Here is a 20,134-nt window from a genome sequence, read left to right as displayed (position 1 = left end):
CATTTAAAATACTTGTTCCACATCTAGGTAGTAAGAGCTCAAAACCAGTGAAGTTTATTGTTTCACCCCCAAACCTGAAGAACGATCTAGTTCAGCATCAACGGCTTGCCAAATTTGTTGGAACTACAGGCCAATTTGAAGAAAAAATTCAGGGTCTAGAACAACAGTTGCAGGGTGATTGTTTAGATCCCAGTATGGATGCCTTTTATCCTGAGGAGAGGCTACCTACAGATTTTCTGGGGAGCCCAGATGAACCTCCAGAGCCCCCTGAGGAAGCTGAAATTTCCCCATCCCAGCAGGAGGCCCAAGCTCGTCATCCAGAGCTAACTGAGGAGGCTGAATCTTTACCCCAGCAAGAGGCCCCTGCTCAGCATCCACAGACCCCTGAGGAGGTTGAATCTTTTTCACCCCAGGCAGAGGCCCAGGCTCAGCATCCAGAGCCCACTGAAGAGGTGGAACCACCTCCACTTCATCAGGAGGCTCCATCTCAGCCTTCAGAGGCCCCTGAGGAACTAGAAACTTCAAGTCCTCAGGAGGCCCTAGCCCAGCCTTTGGAGACACTTAAGGAGGTTGTAGTTCAACCAGTAGCACATCATGGGGTAAATGAAGCTCAGCAGTCAAATTTGTACCATGTCACTGTTAAACCTCTGGGTCTGGCACTTACCATAACTCCACAGGTCACTAACGAGCTTGAACCTTCTCCAGTCCAGCAGGAGACGCCATCTCAGCCTCCAGAGAGCCCTGAGGAGGTTGAACCTCCGCCAGTCCAGCAGCGGGCCCCATCTCAGCCTCCAGAGCTCCCTGAGGAGGTTGAACCTTCTCTACTCCATCAAGAGGCCCCAACTGAGACTCCAGGGTTCCCTACTGAGTATGTACTTCAAATTCCAGTGAGTGATGAGGTAGCATCTCTACCTGGCGTTCAGCGTCACGCTCATTCAAACTTGCCCAGTGTTACACTTCAACCTCTGGATTTGGAACTTACCATCACTCCAGAGCCCACTACGGAAGCTGAACTTCCTACAGCTCAGCAGGAGGCCCTGGCTCCACCTCTTGAGCATCCTGAGGAGAGAGAATCTTCTCCAACCCAACAAGAGACCTTAGCTAAGCCTCCAGAGCCTCCTGGAGAGGTTGAGCCTTCACGTGAGCGGGAGCAACCAGCTCCGCCTCCAGAGCCTTCTTCAGGGGAGGTGGAACCTTCTCCAACTCAACAGGAACAGCCAGCTCAACCTCCAGAGCATCTCGAAATGACAGTTTCACCTCCAAGTCACCATCATGCTGAGCATTCAAACTTATCCAGTGTCGCTGTCAAACCTGCAGATGTGGAGCTTACCATAACAAAAGAACCCACGCCAGAGGTGGGGCCTTCTCCAAATCAGCAGAAGCCTTCAGCTCAGGCCTCAGTGCCCCTTACTAATGCAGAATTTTCTACAACCCAGCATGAGGCCCCCACGCTGCCTTCACAGCCACCTGAGGAGGTTGAACCTTTGCCAGTTCAACAGGAGGCTTCAGCCCAATCTCCAGAAGCCGGTCCACATAACAAACCTTCAGTACAAGAGGAGACCCCAGCTCAGTATCCAGAGCATCCTGGAGAAGAAGTTACACCTGCCACAACCCAGCAGGAGACTCCAGATCGGCATCCACAGGCTCCTGACGTTGTACCTTCTCCACCTCAGCAGGAAGCCAGAGCTCAGCATCCACAGTCTCCTGGTGAGGTTGAATCCTCTCCAACTCAGTCTCCAGAGCTCTCTAATGTGACTGTAGTTTTCTCTCCGGAGCATCATGTGACAACAGTTTCTCCTCTAGGTCAGGATCAAGCTCAGCTTCTGCAGCGGCCCGATGTCACTGTTAAACCTGTGGGTCTTGCACTTATCGTAACTCCAGCGTTCACTAATGAGGTTGAAACTTCTCCACCCCAACAAGAAACCTCGGCTCAGTCTACAGTGTCCCCTGAGCAGTTGGAACCTTTGTCAGTCCAGCAAGAGGTTTCAGATCAGCATCCAACCCCCACTGAAAATGTTGAAGCTTTTCCAGTTCAGCAGGGAGCCCCAACTCAACCAACATACCCCGAGGTGACATTTCCAAATCCAGAGCATGTTCAGGCTCAGCATCCAACCTTGACTGAGGTCACAATTCAACCTTTGGACCTTGAACTGACCATAAGGCCCGAACCCACTAAGGAGGATGAACCTTCTCCAACCATGCAGGAGACCTTAACCCAGCCTCCAGAACCACCTAAGGAGGTTTTTGTAGCTCAGCCTCCAGTATATCAGAACCCAATAGTTCCAGCACCAGATCAGGATCACACTGAGCCTCCAACATCACCCAGTGTCAGAGTTCAACCTTTAGACCAGGGGCTTACCACAACTCCAGAACCTACTACAGAGTCTGAACATTCTACAGCCCTGCAGCAGACTACAGCTCCCCGTCCAAAACACCCTGAGGTGACACTTGCACAGCCAAACCTGACTCAAGTCACAGTTCCACCTGGGGACCTGGGAGTTAACATATCTCAGCAACCAAGGCCATCTGAGACAGTTCCTTCGACTCAGTATTCGGTACCCACTGGTCTTCCTGGTGTAAAATATACCCCAGAAAAGAAGCAGCCAGAACAGAATGCCACCACAAACATCAGCATATGTGAGCTCTGTACCTGCAAAAATGAGACACTGTCGTGTGTTGGTCTCAGCCCAAAGCAGAAGCTCCACAGAGTGCCTGAGCCAGAGCCTAACGCCTACAACGGCACCTTCACCATCATGTAAGAATCGCCTTTCCTCATTTGTTCTCTGCCTCCTGCCTGACATGGCAGCCTTTCTTCAGGTCTTCCTGGGTCCTCCTTATCTCCCCAGCCCACATTGACTGACTTTCTGTTTCCACCTTTTGTTTGTCAATGATTCCTTGTCTTCATTCTCCTTCTTACTATTTTTCCCTCTCCTCCAGTCTTTTACTTTTAATTGCCCTTATTTTTTCCTTCTCCATTTTTTTACCCCATTCTTTAATTCCTTAACATCTACTCTTCTCCCCTCTTTACTCCATCCTCTTTACAGCGACATGTCCCTCTCCCCATCTCATTGGTGGTAATACAACAAAGTGGTTAAGAGTAGAGATTCCGGAGCCAGACTACCTGGGTTTGAACCCAGGTCTGTCATTTATTAGCTGTATGACTCAATTTCCTCATCTGTACAATGGGAATTATGGTAGTCATCCTCTCACAGGATGACTCCTATGACTCCTAAATCTCCCCATGACTCCAATCTCATTGGGAGATTTAGATGAGTTAATATAGGTAAAGGTCTTCTATCAGTGCCTAGCATATATTTTAGTGTTAGCTATTATTATTATTCAACCCCTCAGTTCTATCTAGAACTCATCTTTGTCCCCTGGCTTTCTATATGTAGCACCCATTTTGTGCCCAACCCAGGGCTAAGTACTGTGGGAGCCACAGAAGTCTATGGCATTGTCTCCAGAACATGACAGTGACAAGTGGGGAGAAAGGGGATATGCCTTAAAAGGGAGGTAATATATAATTAAGTATTCAGAGAAATACAGATAGGTGCTGTAATTCACCAGAACCTGTAATCACAGGGGTGTGGAGGTCACGGAATGCAGCATGGATAAGCTAAATCTTTAGCTGGGACTTAAAGATTGGCTGTGATTTGTCAGAAAAATAATAGACAGTACAGTCTAGGCAAAGGTGTGACTGCAGGGATGATCAGAATTTAATAGATTAGTCTGGCTGTAAAGAATTGGGTTAGGCAACAATGAAAGATAGGATTATGAAAAACCTTGGCTATCGGCAATGGGGGTTTGAAAGTTACGCTCTGAGATATGGGGAGCCATGCAAGTTTTCAAGCAAGAGAGACAAATGATTAAAACAAGAGGCTGATTTTAGATTTCATATGTAGAGCGATCTAGAGAGGAACGCTTGATTCAGGGAGTCCAAATAGAATGCTTTAGCAAAATCTAGGAGTAAAGTGAGAAGGGGCCAAATTAGAGTGGTTGTGATGGAAGTAGAAAGAAAATCCTGAGAGTACTACAGAGGAAAAACTGACAAGATGTAGTAATTGACTAGAGTTGGGGGATTGTAGTACAAGGAAAGAGACAAATCACATGTGTTGATGGGCAGAATGATGGTGGTATAACAGGTGGAAATCCAGCAGTTGGCAAGCAGAGTCAGTTTGAGGGAGATGAGTTCAGTCTTAGGCATCTTTTATTGGTGAGCATAAAGCAACCAGAAGGCTCTGTTTGAGTGGAAATGTCCCTCAGGCAGACGGGCAGACAGGTATCCGTTTTGACTTATTTCTGACTCGCGTGAAAAATGTGCATATTAACTGAACAGTTACATTGTTGCTGAGGGAAGAGGACAAAGCTAAAGCTAAAGAGTCAAAGTCATCCACTGAGTTAGTGGTTCAAACTGAACCTCAGGCGTTTAACAGCTTCTCTTAAACATGTCTAATTCATGGATACATTCTCACTGTTTAAAAAAAGAAATGTCACAGAAGTATATAGGATAAAATGTGAAAATTCCACCCCACCTTCCCTACCACCAATAAGGTAACTCCTGTTACTGTTTTGATGTGTGTCCTTCCTTCCGAGCTCTTTCCTTTGCATTTTGTTCCCCTAATGAGGTAATAACTTTACTCCTTGCTCAGTAACTCGTGCTTTTCCCTATGCAATATGCTTAAGAGATATTTTCGTATTAGTCCCTCTAATTTCTAATTGCCCGTATCCTTCTAACACCTGGACAGATTCTGAGGGCACTGAGCCAAAGCTTTGGTGTTGCCTAGCATAGGATTTCTTTATATTCATTTGCTGATATTGATAAATGTTTGCCATTTTTCTCATTGATTTGTAGGAGTCATTTTAGACACATAAGTGATTTTGGAAAAAAAGTAATTGGCATTATGTATCCAAGAAATTGGACAGATAGGAAGTTCAGGTTCTGAGGAGATGCCTCATTGTTTGTGCCAGTGGCCTCACAGTATGTTTTTATTAATTGTGCACACCGGGAAGCTGATAAGCTGTGGGAATTAGAAAGCTGGTCTTTTCTGCATTTGACTATTCCCCACACGGTGGCCATGATTCTTTTCCTTATTCTCTACATTCTTTTCCTACCTATTCAAGGATATGAACTGTGTTTCTTCACAGAAATTTCCAAGGAAACTCTATTTCTTACATTGATGAAAGTATATGGAAGGCATACCGCTGGACTGAGAAGCTGTGAGTATACTCTCCCCAAATATGAATACAAAAAGTTAACTGCATTGTAAGATCCTTCTTGGTCCAGAATTTTGAGGTCAATACCTGTGAGAAAAGGTATTTCCCCTTCCATATCCCAAAGCAACCTGATGATTGAAATTCTGTGTTTATTTTAAAAATTAAATTTGGCAGGACCTCTTTAAAATCAGTAAGAGACAATTTAAACTTACTTTCCATTATACAAGTAATACATGATTATATTCTCAATAGATAACAATGAAATAACAGGTATAGTGAAAACCCTCCTTGTGCCCTAATCCCCCACCCACTACTTTGAGTTTAGTATTAATCCTTGCAGACTCTTTTCCATACGTTTGAGTACATACATACTTACAGATAGCAAAATAGGTTTGTGTGTTTTTCTTACCTTTTTTTACGTAAGTAACATCCTGCAACTTGATTCCTTCATTTCATGATATGTCTTAGATTTCTTTCCTTCCCAGTACATAGAGGGTTACCCCATTCATTTAAACTCCTGCATAGTATTCCATAGTATGAATGTATCACAGTTTAATAATGCCCCTATTGAAGGATGTTTAGATTATGTCCAGTTGTCTTGTTACTTGCATTGCTGCAATGAATATCCTTGTACATGCATTTTTGTGAGCCTGGTCATTTATTTCTATAGAATAGTTATCTAGAAATGGGATTGTTGGGGTGAAGGCTATTTAGATATAAAATTTTAATTGCCTTCGAAAAAGTTGTGCCAGCTTATACTCCAGTCATCCTGCTGTGATGACATTCATTTCCCCACACCCTACCAACACTGGATAGTCTCCCTTTTTTTTTTTTTTTTTTTTTTTTTTGCTAATCTGACGGGTGAATAAAAGGGGTCCCATCTGAATTTGAATTTTTCGTATTACTTGTGAACTTAAATATCTTTATATGTTTACTGAACATTTGTATTTCATCTCTGAATTGTCTGTCCTTTGCCCATTTTTCTGTTACTATTTTTTTTATTGATTTGTAGAAAAAGTCAGTTTAGATCCATAAGTGATTTTGGAAAAAAACATTCAAAGTAATTTTTCATGACAGTCTGTGGTCATATCCTTAGTTCAATTTGAATAGACAAGTCATAAATGACTTCTGAATTAATAATAAAAGACATAACATTCAATCTAAAAACAGGTATTATGACCACCCTTAAAGAGATGCCCCCTTAGTCGGATATCTTATTGGTAAGGAAAAAAATGCTAGAACCAGGCAATTTGTTTTAATTTACAGATTTCGTAAATAGTATATGTAGTTTATATTTCCCGTGATAGTATCTAACTTGGAGATTTTATTTCCCAAACTTGTAAGAAAAATGAAAGTCATTTGGCACAAGAAATAGATAACTTAATTTCCTCTGGGAGTGGAGGGGTGTGGTAGACTGAGGGACAGAGGTAAGAGAAAAAGTTTGAATTGTGTGCTACATATTTTTGGAATTTTGAGATGTGAGTATATATGACATATTTTCTTTTTTTTTTTTTGCTTTTTTTTTTTTTTTTAAAGTACTCGAACTGTGATTTTTCTTTTAATTTATTTTAATTTATTTATTTTTGGCTGTGTTGGGTCTTTGTTTCTGTGCGAGGGCTTTCTCCAGTTGCGGCAAGCGGGGGCCACTCTTCATCGCGGTGCGCGGGCCTCTCACTTATCGCGGCCTCTCTTGTTGCGGAGCACAGGCTCCAGACGCGCAGGCTCAGTAGTTGTGGCTCACGGGCCCAGTTGCTCTGCGGCATGTGGGATCTTCCCAGACCAGGGCTCGAACCCGTGTCCCCTGCACTAGCAGGCAGATTCTCAACCACTGCGCCGCCAGGGAAGCCCTATATGACATATTTTTAAAAAATAAATTGAAATTAAAAAATTAATTTTTAAAAAGCATGTGTTTGGGAGGCGATACACTATAACATGAGTCTGGTAAGGTTTGAAGATTTCTAAGTCAGCTTGAGGTTTCTACCTTATAAGCAGAGGTTCCTAACTTGAGGTCAGTGTTTCCCCAAAGCAGAATTTCTTTATACCTCCTGCTCCCCCGTGTATACCTCTTTGGCAAGCTACAGAAGCTTATGTTCTTGGGATAATGTTTTATAATGTATAATAAGTCAAACTATATAGAAAAACAAAGGAAACCAACTGTATTGAAATAGTTTTCAGAATATTTTTAAAATTAGTGAGACAGTAATAAATATGCTTCTCTTAACACATTAAATAACAAGATATAGTGGTAGGTCTAATAAATATTATAACTCCAGGGTAGTGATGAGAATAAATGATATTTCGAGGTATCTGCAGCATATACGTGATATGAAATGACCTGTGATTTCTATTGGGGACCAAATTAACTATACTGTTGATCTACTGTGGTTTGTTGCCTACATTCATAATGGAAGGAAGTGCTGATTTTAGTTAGAGATTTGTGAAAACTGAGATGTAATTTTATTTCCCATCCAAGTTTGGCACTCTGGATTCAGTCCTCTCTATTCACAGACCTCTGCCCTAAAAGGATGATCCACAAGTCGAAATTGCATGCACACTTTTGCGTGTGTTCAAGAAAGTGCAGTTTTTTTAGGGAAAAGAACCATTGCTTTTCTGAAATTCTCAAAGGATTCTTGTCTCAAAAGATTGAGTCACAAATGTAGGGGAGAAGAAAGACATTTCTTTTCCTGTACTTATCCTCATGAGTGACGATAAATGGATAATTTGTTTTAAGTAAAAGTATCTGATAGTTGATAACTTGTCACTTTCTGAATTCATTCAATAAATATTTTTTGAGTATCTACTATATGCCAGGAACTGTTTTACATGCTAGGGTTACAGGCCCAAGAATGAAACAGCCCAAGTATTCCAGTTCTCAGGGGGTTTACAAGTATATAAAAATAAGTATATAAGTATAATAAATAGATAGGTATAATTTCAAGCATTGCTAAGTACTTTGGAGAGAAAGAAAGCAGGGGAAGCAGAGTAAATCAGTTCCAGAAAGGCCTATTGTTTGCATTACATATATAGTTAAATCAATCAAACAAACAAACCCTGAGCCCTCTCAATTTCCTAGAAGTTACAGAGGTGGAGAGAAGGATAATTGTCAATAATACAGAATCAAGAATGAATGTGAAATTCAGAAGATTGCCGTAGACCAGAACCCTGGTCAGAAGTTAGACATGGATCTTTCTTAAGTGTTACTTCATGCCTGGTTTTGACATTTTCACGGTGTGAGAAAGTTTTAGATCTGCCTTTAACTCTGATTCCCCATAGTTTAAAATTTTTTTCCTCCGTCAAAATGAATATTTGGAGTTCTACAGATTAATGTATTTTATTTCAGTTATTGAGTTATTGCTTATTTGAAGCTCCTTTTTGGGTAATTTTTTGGTGACTGACTCATTCTCAGTCTAAACTTTACTTCTAGGCTGAATTTACCGTTGTTATTTTTAAAATTTCTACTATCCTGTCATCCAAACAACTTCACAGAAAGAAACCCCATTAATTTGAAATACATACTGTTTGGTTACCCCCTGTCCTACCATGATATTCAAACTCTAACCAGTCTGGTATGGGCATCAGCCAATCAGAGAAGACAGTGCCATAAAGAGTGGAGGATCAGCCCCATCTCTTTGCTGTACTTCCTGAATCCTTGTCAGCGTTCAAAGTTATAATCAGTATATGTGAGTTCCACTTTTGTGTAGCTTTTTTTCATATACCATCATTTCCTGTGACGTTTGTATGTCATTTATGGTATACACATGCAGTTTGGTTATGCGATATGGGGAGGTAGAGTTTTTTCCTACCTTTGAAGGTATGAAAAGGGTTACCATAAATGTCGTTGGACATATTGATTTGGTTTTTTTCTTTTTGGATCATTTCCATGGAAATGTGAAACCACTACTTAGAGGTGAGAAAACAATCAGTCTTAGCACCATCTGTTGACCATTCCCCCTAACATGTATTCTGACAATCACTGCGATTCCTTCTAACATGGTGAATTTCAAATTGAGGTCAGGGTCTTTGAAGCATGCTCAGGGCTCCAAGAGTTCTTTGTGGGAATTGAAGTCTCTTGTGTTTTTGTTTTAGTGATCTTTTAAAAATGTGTGTGACTATATTCTGTATAATATGAACCACCTTAATAACTGAGTTGCAGAGTTTCCAGGTAGTAATATTTTAATTCTCATAAGCTATGAGTAAAGAATTAATTTATGAGCTGGAATTAAGCTATGAGATGGAATTAATATAAATATGTGACCAAGAGACACTGTGAGTGAAAAGCAGAAGGTTTTAAATGCAGAACTCAGTGGAAATAGTTTCACAAGGCAACATAGCCTGTGCTCAGATCCCCAAGGCTCCTGAAGGATGTACCACTGTTAATATCACCTGCAAGGAAGGGGATTCTTCCAGGCACGAGAAATCTACCTCTGACGTCTTATAGAGTTTCTTCTGTACTGACTCTCTCTACTACTCCCTCACTCCACTCTTGGGATACTGGCTATGTGCCTTCCTGCTTATCAGCTATAAGAAACAGGTGCAAAACACCACCCCCTCCTCCCCGCAGCATGTTCCTAGTCTTTATCGTGAGACCAGCGGAAGCAAAGGGCTTAACATTCCTCTGGCAGACCCAGGCGTCAGGCTTGACTGTGAATCCTTCCTGCTCCCTTCATTCTGCATTCTGGAGAAGTCATTGGCTGGATCTCTCAGTTTCCTAATTTATTTTTTAACTGTCATTTCTGCTTCTCATATACTGAGATTTTTTATTATTGCCAACACTTTTCATTTGTATATTCTTGAGTTGATTAATGGATGCACTATCTGCTTACATCTGTCTGAGGGTAATAATTGTGCTACGCTAAGGTCCTCTTGTGCTTTGTTAACTCTGATCCATTGGCTATAAGCTCTTATGTTTGTTTTTGTTTTCTGTCCTTAATGGAGTTGGCTTTCTCACATTGTTTGGTCCTTCCTGAGTGTAATTCATCTTTGTAGTTGAGATTCTACTGCGTTTGTTTCCCAGCTTTAGGGGAGAAGGGAAATGAGCTGTTGGGGCTTATTACTCCCAATGGGTTCCCCTGAGAATAAGGCAGAGGTGGAAGGTGCCTTCTGGTGGCTAGTCAGGGAGTGCATACCTTTCTTCCAGGGTTCTGAGACCTTGCCCCCTTTCTAACACCAATTGCTCCTGCCTAGAGGAAGACACCTTTTGCTGCCTGGATCAAGGGGGAAAGATGTGGGGTTGATGTGTGCTGTAGGCTGCTCCTACCACACTATTCCAACTGATCACCCTGTAGTAGCTCCAGGACGTTTCTGGTAGGGGAGCATTTGTGGAGCTGCTCCCACACATTGAGCTAAGGTCGTGATTCTTAAGTTATATCTTTTCTAGGGATTCTAGTTATGTCATTCTTAGGGATTTTGGTGGAAGTTGAAGGGGTGGAGACTTGACATGTTTCAATCTGCCAACTTGAAATAGCACAACTTCTTAGGAAACAATTTTGTATCCCTATTACATCCTAGACAAACTCGGGCAAATATGTATCAGGATACAAATACAAGAATGTTCAAAGTAGTATTGTTTTTGTTTAAATTTTATTTATTTATTTATTTATTTATTTATTTATTTATTTATTTATTTATTTTTGGCTGTGTTGGGTCTTCGTTTCTGTGCGAGGGCTTTCTCCAGTTGCGGCAAGCGGGGGCCACTCTTCATCGCGGTGCGCGGGCCTCTCACTATTGCGGCCTCTCTTGTTGCGGAGCACAGGCTCCAGACGCGCAGGCTCAGCAATTGTGGCTCACGGGCCCAGTCGCTCCGTGGCATGTGGGATCCTCCCAGACCAGGGCTCGAACCCGCGTCCCCTGCATTGGCAGGCAGACTCCCAGCCACTGCGCCACCAGGGAAGCCCAGCAGTATTGTTTTTAATAAATCAAAACTAGAAAAATCTCAGTATACACCAACAGTAGAATGAATAAAGTGTGGTATAATCATACTTAGAAGTCATACCCTTCATCAGAAACATAACGCAAGCCACATAAGTAATCTTAAATTTTCTGGTAGCCACTTAAAAACACAAGTAAAATGAAACGGATGAAATAAATGTTAATATCTTTTACTTAACCCTTATTTACAAAATATTTTCATTTTAACATGTAATCATTATATACATTATTAATAAGATATTCTATGTTTTTTTCATGCTAAGTATTTAAAACTCTCCAAAGTGTTATCATATCTACATGTAATCAATCTAAAAATTAATGAGAGAATCTATATTTTTTTCCCATACTAACTCTTTGAAATCACAATTTGGTTGCTAAATTTTATTACAAATACTTGATCGGTATTGAGATTTCATAAAATTTACAGTCAAAAATGTAGTATCACATATGCAAATTGTTGCTAACATAAACATTTTCCAATAATTACATTGAGTATCAGTTTTTTAAATTTTAATTTTAAAATAATTGAAATTAATTAAATTAAAAATTCAACTCAGTCACATTCGCCACTTTCAAATACTCAGAAGCCTCATGTAGTTGGACATGCAACACTACATACTACAGGCAAAAATAAAATAACTTTACAAAATAATGTTGAATGAAAGAAGCAATGTGGAAAATAATACATATAATATGATTCCACTTATATAAAGTTCAAGAAGAAGCAAGACTAAACTGTGTTGTTTATGGCTGATAGAGAAAAGGCAAAACTACATTTAAAAAGCAAGGAAATTATTATTAAAGTCAGGATAGTGGTTCCCTCTAGGAAGTCAGAGAGAGGGTTGTGATTGGAAAAGGGCACACGGGGTCTTCTGGGATGCTGGCAGGATTCTTTCCTGACATGAATGGTATTACGTGGGGGTCTGTTTTGTAATTATTAAACAGTTGAACAGTTGTTCAATTGAATTATTGAACAGTTATGTATATTTTATGCACATTTTAGTTTTCAGAAAATTTTTAATGCGGGAAAAAATCAGATGGCTTCATTTGCCCTGATACAGCTGTGTGTGGGACTTCCCAATAAGGTTTGGGGAAAGAGAGGAGGGAAGGGCAGCTCTGCAACATTGGTGCCACCCAGAGCTGGGTTCTAACAGAGACTTCGTGATCTAGAGAGTAGGCATTAACTATATGATTTGGTGGGAAGAGTGGGTGGGGCGTGGGTGTGTGTGGGTGTGTGTGTGTGTGTGTGTGCGCACGCGTGCACATGCGTGATGGAGAGAGATGGACAGAAAGGAGGACGTGAAAAGAAGGTTTAAATGAAAACAGAGCAGAAATCACCATCCCTAAATTAGATAAGAATTAGGTTGTTTAGGTGGCACCATTACCCAGCTTTCCTCCACATATAGGAGTTAGTCCTATGTAGTACATAGTTGTAGTTATTTTGCAGTTTGATCCAGAAATAACCTTTTCATTTTTCAGAATTCTCAGTGAAAATTATTTGACTGAATTACATAAGGACTCCTTTGAAGGCTTGCTATCCCTCCGATATTTGTAAGTTAATCATATTTATTTATGAGTTCTTATCTATAAAGTAGATTATCTATAAAATAATTAAGGGGTTCAAGTTAGATAATCTCTTCAGTTTCTCCTAGCAATAAAATTCTACAATTCTTTAAGTCTGTGTAGGGTCCCAGCCCATCACTAGCACTATATATCTCCTATTCATTTTTAATTTTTTCATTATATAGACAAGGTATAGATAGAAAAATACACTTTAGTTGTAGAGGAAAAGTGGTAATGAGGTCTGAGCAATTATAGACTCCCATATGAACCTTGTTATGTAAGTGTTCATATACTCTCCATCTGTATTTATATTTTGTTTATGACCTATGGATCAAATCTGGCCCACAGTCCGTTTTTATACAGTCCATAAGTTAAAAGTGATTTTTTAAAGGGCTGTAAACGAGAAAAAAAAGACACGAAGAAAAATATGTGACAGAGACTGTATGTGGCCTGCAAAGCCTAAAATATTTACTTATCTGGTCTTTACAGAAAAGGTTTGAAAAAGTTGGTTTAGTGAAATGAGAGGAATTAAAGTTAACCTCAAATTGTCCCCTACAGGACAAGAAAATATAGAACACTTACATTAATATGAATGCCATTAACTCATAACTTTGATAATTTAATCTAAATTAAATTAACATTTAAATATTAACTATTTAAGTAGATGAAGTATGTAAACAGTATTGTCAAGGGACTTCCCTGGTGGTCTAGTGGTTAAGACTTTGCCTTCCAGTGCAGGGGGTGCGGGTTCGATCCCTGGTCAGGGAGCTAAGATCCCACATGCCTCATGGCCAACAAACCAAAACATAAAAAAGAAGAAGCAATATTGTAACAAATTCAATAAAGACTTTAAAAATGGTCCACATCACAAAAAAAAAAAATCTGAAAAAAAAATCAGTATTGTCAAGAACACATTAAGTTACCAAAAGAACAAACTGTTGTTAAGGATTTCGATGCAGGAATTGTGATACCAATATTAAGAATGTTTAAGATGATGGTTAAGTGGTATATTTAGAAATGTTTACACTAAATAAGCATATCAGAAATGCCCCTAACAAAAATCTCTCCAGCCTTTTTTTTTCTGTTTTTTGTTTGTTTTGTTTTTTGGGCCACGCCACACGACTTGCGGGATCTTAGTTCCCTGACCAGGGATTGAACCCAGGTCCCCAGCAGTGGAAGCGCCGAGTCCTAACCCCTGGACCGCCAGGGAATTCCCTCTCCAGCTTCTTTATCAAAGAGGAAATGCTTGCCTCGTATTTCCTTTATTTAGGGATAAGGAGATAACTGTGTTTTTTGCTATAAAAGCTCAGTTTTTGTCCTTTGTCCATGGCATCCAAAGCTGTGTATGTCATTAATCCTTATTAAGCCAATTAATGATCCTCTTTAGCAAATAGATTCTTCTTGCAAATATAAAAGGTTTAAGGGAAGTGGGTATAAAGAGCCTCACATGACCCTAAAAATAGTTCTTTTAATTATCAAACCTTCCAAGCCTTAAGGGGCAATCACCTTTATATTAGTCTCTTCTCTGCCATCTGGGCTCCAAACCTTACAAACACAGTTTGGAGAAAAACAAATAAGATAACTGCACAGTGGAATAGGCCCTTCATTACTTCTACTATGTAATACTTTATAATCTGATTATTTCAGGTTAGCGTAAGTACTCTCATTCTTAAAAAAAAAAAAAAAAAAGCCAATCAATAAAAAAGCGAAAAAAGAATATGCTAATCAGCACTATGCCTAGTGTTGTAAACACGAAGATGGGTAAGACAGGACTCCTTTTAGCAACTCATGATCTCACAGGGAAAATAAACATATAAGCTCAAACCATAATGACATGGTTGTGGAGGCACCATGAAGTAATAAAACTACATTTCTTTTAAAACAGTCATTTCCTCCTTCTATCCACTCCCCAGCTATTTGTTGATTTTATAAATATTTGAGTTTGCTTTATGTCCGCACGTAGGCTTTAAACATGATAGACGATGCACATAAGCAGGATCTAGTCCATACTTTGAAGGAGTTTATGCTCAGAGGACATGGGTTGCAAAAATAGCTATATTTAAAGAAAGAAATGAATATGGGCAATGAGAGCTATAAGTTGGTATTGGAGCACAAAAGAGGGAAAAAAGACTTCAAATTGGATCCGGGAAGATGTTACTAGAGCAATGCTGTTTAAACGGGACCTCGAAGGGCCGTTGGGTATCAATGACAGACAACTTGGGAAGAATAAGCTTGCAAAAGGAAAGTGGCAGAAAGGCAAAACACAGGAAAAATACTCTGAGTACCTGTAGAGTACAAGTGGGAAGAGTAGGAGATTAGAGCCAGATCATCTAGGGCTTTGGAGGCCAAGCCAAGGATAACATGTCAAGCTACCATGTTACCACAGCAGTGCTTTAGGACAAGCTTTAGCCTGCAACAGAACCAACCACTTGGAGGGCTTGTGAAAACACCGGCTCCACCCCCATAGTTACTGATTCAAGAGGTCCAGAGTAGGGCTGAGTATTTGTATCTTCAATAAGTTCACAAGTGATGCTGGTATTTGAGAACCACTTCCGGAGAGTTAATCTGGTGATCGCGTGGAGGATGGCTTAGAAAGGGAGAGGGTAGAGATGGAAACACCAGTCAGAAGACAGTTATACCCATCCAGGTGAAATGAGAGACTAAGCTGGAATCAATGGAAATAAGATAGTCAGCTATAGTCAAGAGTAGGTATTTTCGAATAAAAGTCAATATGATAGAAAGTGTAATACTGAATTAAAGTTACATATTAATGAGAGAAGTAACTTCCTTTCAAGTTGTGTGAAAGGGTATCTTTTATTTCTTCTGGTAATGAATTGACCTAGAAAAACAGAACTATACTGGGAGGTGTGTAAATATAAGAATATTCCTTTTAATATTGGAAATTATAATGATATATAGAGAGAAAAACTTTGAGCTCATAATCCAGAATTTGGTGAGACCACGAAAGGTGGAATCTAATCAATGCTTCTGCTCTTGGGAAAGATTACCTCCAAAATCTATCAAGATCCATAGTTGTATATTTAATTTATGAAGATCCTGAAGGTGAGACTCTTAAGAGAGGTGAAGGCAGGGTTAGGGGCTCTGGAAGGTTCAAGTAATAATTCCTAAGGTTTGGAGTTTAGACCAAAGCTTCTTAGTTATTATTATCATTCTAAAGTCTACTAGTTATTCCTACTAATTAGATATCGAATAGCTAATTGAGGCAATATTTTCCTTTTACTTTTCCTAGAGATTTATCCTGCAATAAAATACAGTCTATCGAAAGACGTACATTTGAACCACTACCTTTTGTGCAGTTTATGTAAGTTACAAGTATAACTTCATTATATTTGGAATTTTTGTAAAGCTTAATTTTTTATAAAATTAATTTGTTACTCATTTTGAAATATGATTAAAATTACTACTAAAATTTTGTAGCAAATCCTTTTTGTCTCTAGCAAAGATTAGTGTGAGAATTATTACACAGATCAGAGTGAATCATTATAGAGCAGTGGTTCTCAACCAGGGTGATTTTGCACACAGGTGACATTTGGTAGTGTCTGGAGACATTTTTGCTCGTCAGAACTGTATATGCTACTGGCATCTAGTGGACAGAGGCCAGAGATGCTACTAAACATCCAACAGTGTACAGGAGAGCCTCCCACAGCAAAGAATTATCCAGCCCAAAATGTCAATAGTGCTGCCTTTCTAGAGAAATAAAGATCACTCAACACAAGTATTTAATGAGCATTTACTATTTTGTATCTAATGCACCACATATATAATCATGAAAGTGTAAATCATAATGTCTTCCACAGTGAGATTTCTTTAGTGTATGGAGGGAGTAGTGTTGTTATGTTTCATCATATATAAATTAGAATTATTGCCAAAGGATAAATGTTCTGAAAGAATATATATTTTTCTTCTTCTTTTGCTTGTGTCTTTTTTTGTAGAAATCTTAGTTGCAATTTACTCACAGAACTGAGCTTTGGAACGTTTCAGGCCTGGCATGGAATGCAGTTTTTACACAAGTTGTAAGTGAAATCGAAGATGAATACGTGTAAAAAACTGTGTGTAAAAGCATCATGCAGTTATTGGTTAGCTGGGTGTAAGCCCAGTATGAATTCTGGAAAGTATGTCTTGAGAGCCATTTTTTTTTTTTTTTTTTTTTTCAAATGAGGAAACTAAGGCACAAAGAGGCCAAGAGACTTGTTTAACTCATATATATGAAACGCTCTGCTTTCCATAGTACTGATCTTCGGCACGGGCAATAAAAGGCACCAAGCAAAAACACTCAAATTAACATTGTCATGGAATCCCACTGATGTCTCTCCGATATGCGAATGGTCCATGAAGTTCCACTTTTGAATTTCACTTTGATTCCTGCTCATGTGCAAAGTTCCTAACTGCTTAAAATGTATGCAACACAGAGCTGCAAAGAGCTAAGTTTAGCACCGAATTCGTCAGCGAGCAAAAGGTGTGGGTGCTTCCCCAACCATTATTAGCTCTTTTAAATGGTAAAGCAGAAAGAATTCCTGAACGCCCACCACAGGGCTCTCCCCAGCCACCCAGAACATTATTTTTCAAACAGCATATATCTCTGAAGTGAATTATCTGTGGCCAATAGGAAGCTTTGAGGTGTGGAAAAAGACGTTGTTTGTGTTCAGCTGTAGTGTGAGAAATACAAAGAAAATACATTGCTGTAGCCTAATTCAATATACTTTCTTTGCTGACTACTCTTCAGTAAGGAGTGTGGGTTTTACACCCTTTCAGCTCAAAAATTCTGTGATTTCTCGTGGCACAAGGAAATGAGAGTGGGTACGTTCAGTGGCCCGAAGGCGATTTTAGACTCAAGGTAAAGAGCTCTTCTACACCTGGCTTTGGAAAAGACTCTCTTACCTGTCTTGTGGTTCAGAAATCCAGTTTCACACAGTTCATTTTGGGTTAATGAAGGTGCTGAGGCTGTGTCTGGAGCTGGATTAGCAATTCCTGCAGATGCCTATCTTTAGCGGCCTCCTTCCTTTTCCTTGTTAGTGTGCTGATGCCTACCTTGGGGAGAGAGCACCGAGGGTCAGTTTTTCTTTTGCCAGCACACCGGAGAGCAGGCTCATGAGGTCCCTTCACCAGGAGGTTTTAGTAGCGTCAATACAACGTCTTAAACGCACCTCGTTTCCTAAACATCCTATAACACCAAGAGTTCCTTATAAGAATCAGAGTTTCACTATAGTTATGTAGGCAACACAGGAAAATACCTTGTGGAAATAAATAAATAAATCACAGTTTAAAAATTAATGAACTCATTCAAAAACATTCACTGAGTGCCATGCCCACTGTGTGTCAGCACTGTACTAAGTGCTGGGGATACAAAGACGCATAGGGCAGGGACTTTGTCCCCAAGAAGCTTTCATCCTGGAAGGAGAAAGATGGATGTTGATGGGAAAACATATATGAGAGCCATTCTAGCATCTGTGCAGCAGGGTAACAAGGTGAGGAGGGGGGTGATGAAGTAGACAATGGGTGGTCGGTTAGAAAAGATTTGTAATGGAAGAGGCACCAACTTGTTCCTTTTGAATTTGTGTTCCTCTTAAATGACAGAAAAAGGTAGTGAAAGAATCAAAACTATCTGGTGTTGGAAATAAATTAGTACTGTACTCCTAAAACTCATTCACAGTTACTTTCAAAAGATTGTCACAGTATACTAAGTCTTTGTTTTGGGCTAAGTCTTTCTAATAGACAAAGCTAATTTGCTTCAGGAAACATTTGCCATGGTGAGATACAGACTTTATTGCATCTCTTTCCAAAGGCAAGCCACCAAGGGAAGATGCCGCCCTCGAGTTAAGTCATTTTACTACCTATGATGACATATTACTGGGGTGTTTATAAGTTGCCTGCATTAAATAAGTTTGGCAAAGGGCCCCAGCTGAGGTGGATTTATCATGAATTCAATGAAGCTTAGGCTTCAGGGCTCCTCACTTGCATAGGTCCCTTCCAAGGTCTTGAGAGGGGTCCTAGCGATTTTTGTATTCATAACTGTGCATGTTTTTATTAGACAGGATTTCCCAAAGTAGATGAGGTTCAGGCCCCACAAAACCTTGATTCATCACCGGGTTTCAGGTAATTATAAGTCAGTAGGTTTCTTGAATGAAGCCTCTATGTTATTGACAAACATCAGGTGAAGTAGTTAGCAGTGTGGTAGTCTATTTGAAATCCGAAATCGACCTCAAAGATGAGCTAAGAGCTTATTAATTAATAAAGTACCACTTTTTGAATGGTGGTAGTAATCGTATCTCTTTCAGATAAAATCAGGAATGAAATATATTATGGAAAACCAGCAGTGGTTGATAATCCTAAATGTTAAGTCTACTTTTTTTTCTGACTTTAAAGTGTTTCTCCTTCATTCACCTATGCAGGTCCAGACTGATGGCTTATTTTAAAAAATTCTTTTAGTCACTTCACTGGTCCTAACAGTACAAGCTCCATGATTTTAGAAACTGAAGGACTCTACAGTGTAGAAAGGCTATATAACTTAACCAGACAGAGGACATTCACATGCTGGCTTGTCTGTGGTACATCAATATTGTACCAAGAACATAAGCACTAAGAGAGAATAAGAGGGAAATCAAAGCCTTATCCCTATTGAATTATTTACCCCATTGTTGAGAATATCAATGAGGTAGGTGTGGCCACACTATGAAGGCAAATTGAGCTGCGGTCACAGAGCCGCTCTAATGCTCCCCCAGTCAACTAGCATTGGTCTCCTTTCGATAGCTATGTACACACAAAAGCTTACACACTTCAGGGTGTTGTCGTCACTTTTTGCTGTGTACTAGAATCCTGGCAGCTTCTCAGATTTAGAAAGGCACAAACGCTAAAAACAAAACTAACTTGGGTCTGTCCTTTGGGGTGATTTAGGGTGGCTGTTTTATTTGTAAGAGTTCAAAATTTTGAGATTGTCACACCTAGCAACTACTATACTTTTCTTCTCCCAACTGCATCTTATTCTTCCCACCTGTAGTATTTTCTCCCATTCTATATGTTTTTTCACTTTCTTGATAGTGTCCTTTGAAGCACAAACTTTTTCATTTTTATAAAATCCAGTTCATCTGTTTTTCCTTTGGTTGTTTGTGCTTCTGGTATCATATCTAAGGAACTGTTGTCTAATGCAAGGTCATAAAGATTTACTCCTGTGTTTTCTTCTAAGAGTTTTACAGCCTTAGCTCTTACATTTGGATATTTGATCCATTTGGAGTTAATTTTCATACATGGTATGAAGTGTAGGAGTCCAGCTTCATTATTTTGTGTGTGGACGTACAGTTGTCCCAGCATCATTTGGAAAGACTGTTCTTTCCACATTGAATTGTTTTGGCACCCTTATTGAAAATCAATAGACCATAAATATGAGGGTTTATTTCTATACTATCAGTTCTGT

General features: G+C 39.7%; 1 protein-coding gene and 2 long non-coding RNA genes across 10 annotated transcripts in view; 2 read left to right on the top strand and 1 right to left on the bottom strand.

Moving 5' to 3' along the window:
* The window catches only part of LOC309654225 (leucine-rich repeat-containing protein 37B-like), a 33,994-nt gene that overhangs the window by 1,295 nt on the left and 12,565 nt on the right, over positions 1–20,134 (top strand). For 2 of the 8 annotated variants that reach the window (XM_082478814.1, XM_082478812.1), the window contains exons 2-6: positions 28–2,755; positions 5,146–5,217; positions 12,622–12,693; positions 15,956–16,027; positions 16,659–16,739. In XM_082478814.1, the coding sequence (XP_082334940.1) occupies positions 28–2,755; positions 5,146–5,217; positions 12,622–12,693; positions 15,956–16,027; positions 16,659–16,739 (3,025 nt within the window). The remainder of the gene's footprint in view (positions 1–27; positions 2,756–5,145; positions 5,218–12,621; positions 12,694–15,955; positions 16,028–16,658; positions 16,740–20,134) is intronic. The other 6 variants (XM_082478816.1, XM_082478813.1, XM_082478819.1 and 3 more) reach the window with 4 other exon arrangements.
* On the top strand, positions 8,459–12,108 carry LOC309654231. Its single transcript, XR_014260059.1, has 2 exons — positions 8,459–9,121; positions 10,616–12,108. It is a non-coding gene; the product is annotated as an uncharacterized lncRNA (long non-coding RNA).
* LOC309654230 lies at positions 13,011–19,134 on the bottom strand. The gene is made up of 2 exons (XR_014260058.1): positions 17,605–19,134; positions 13,011–15,292 (listed from the first exon to the last, which is right to left on the bottom strand). It is a non-coding gene; the product is annotated as an uncharacterized lncRNA (long non-coding RNA).

Source organism: Balaenoptera physalus, assembly GCF_965194825.1.
Source record: "Balaenoptera physalus genome assembly, contig: HAP1_SCAFFOLD_2340, whole genome shotgun sequence".
Taxonomy (NCBI): Eukaryota; Metazoa; Chordata; class Mammalia; order Artiodactyla; family Balaenopteridae; genus Balaenoptera; species Balaenoptera physalus.
This window is presented reverse-complemented; position numbering and strand designations above follow the sequence as displayed.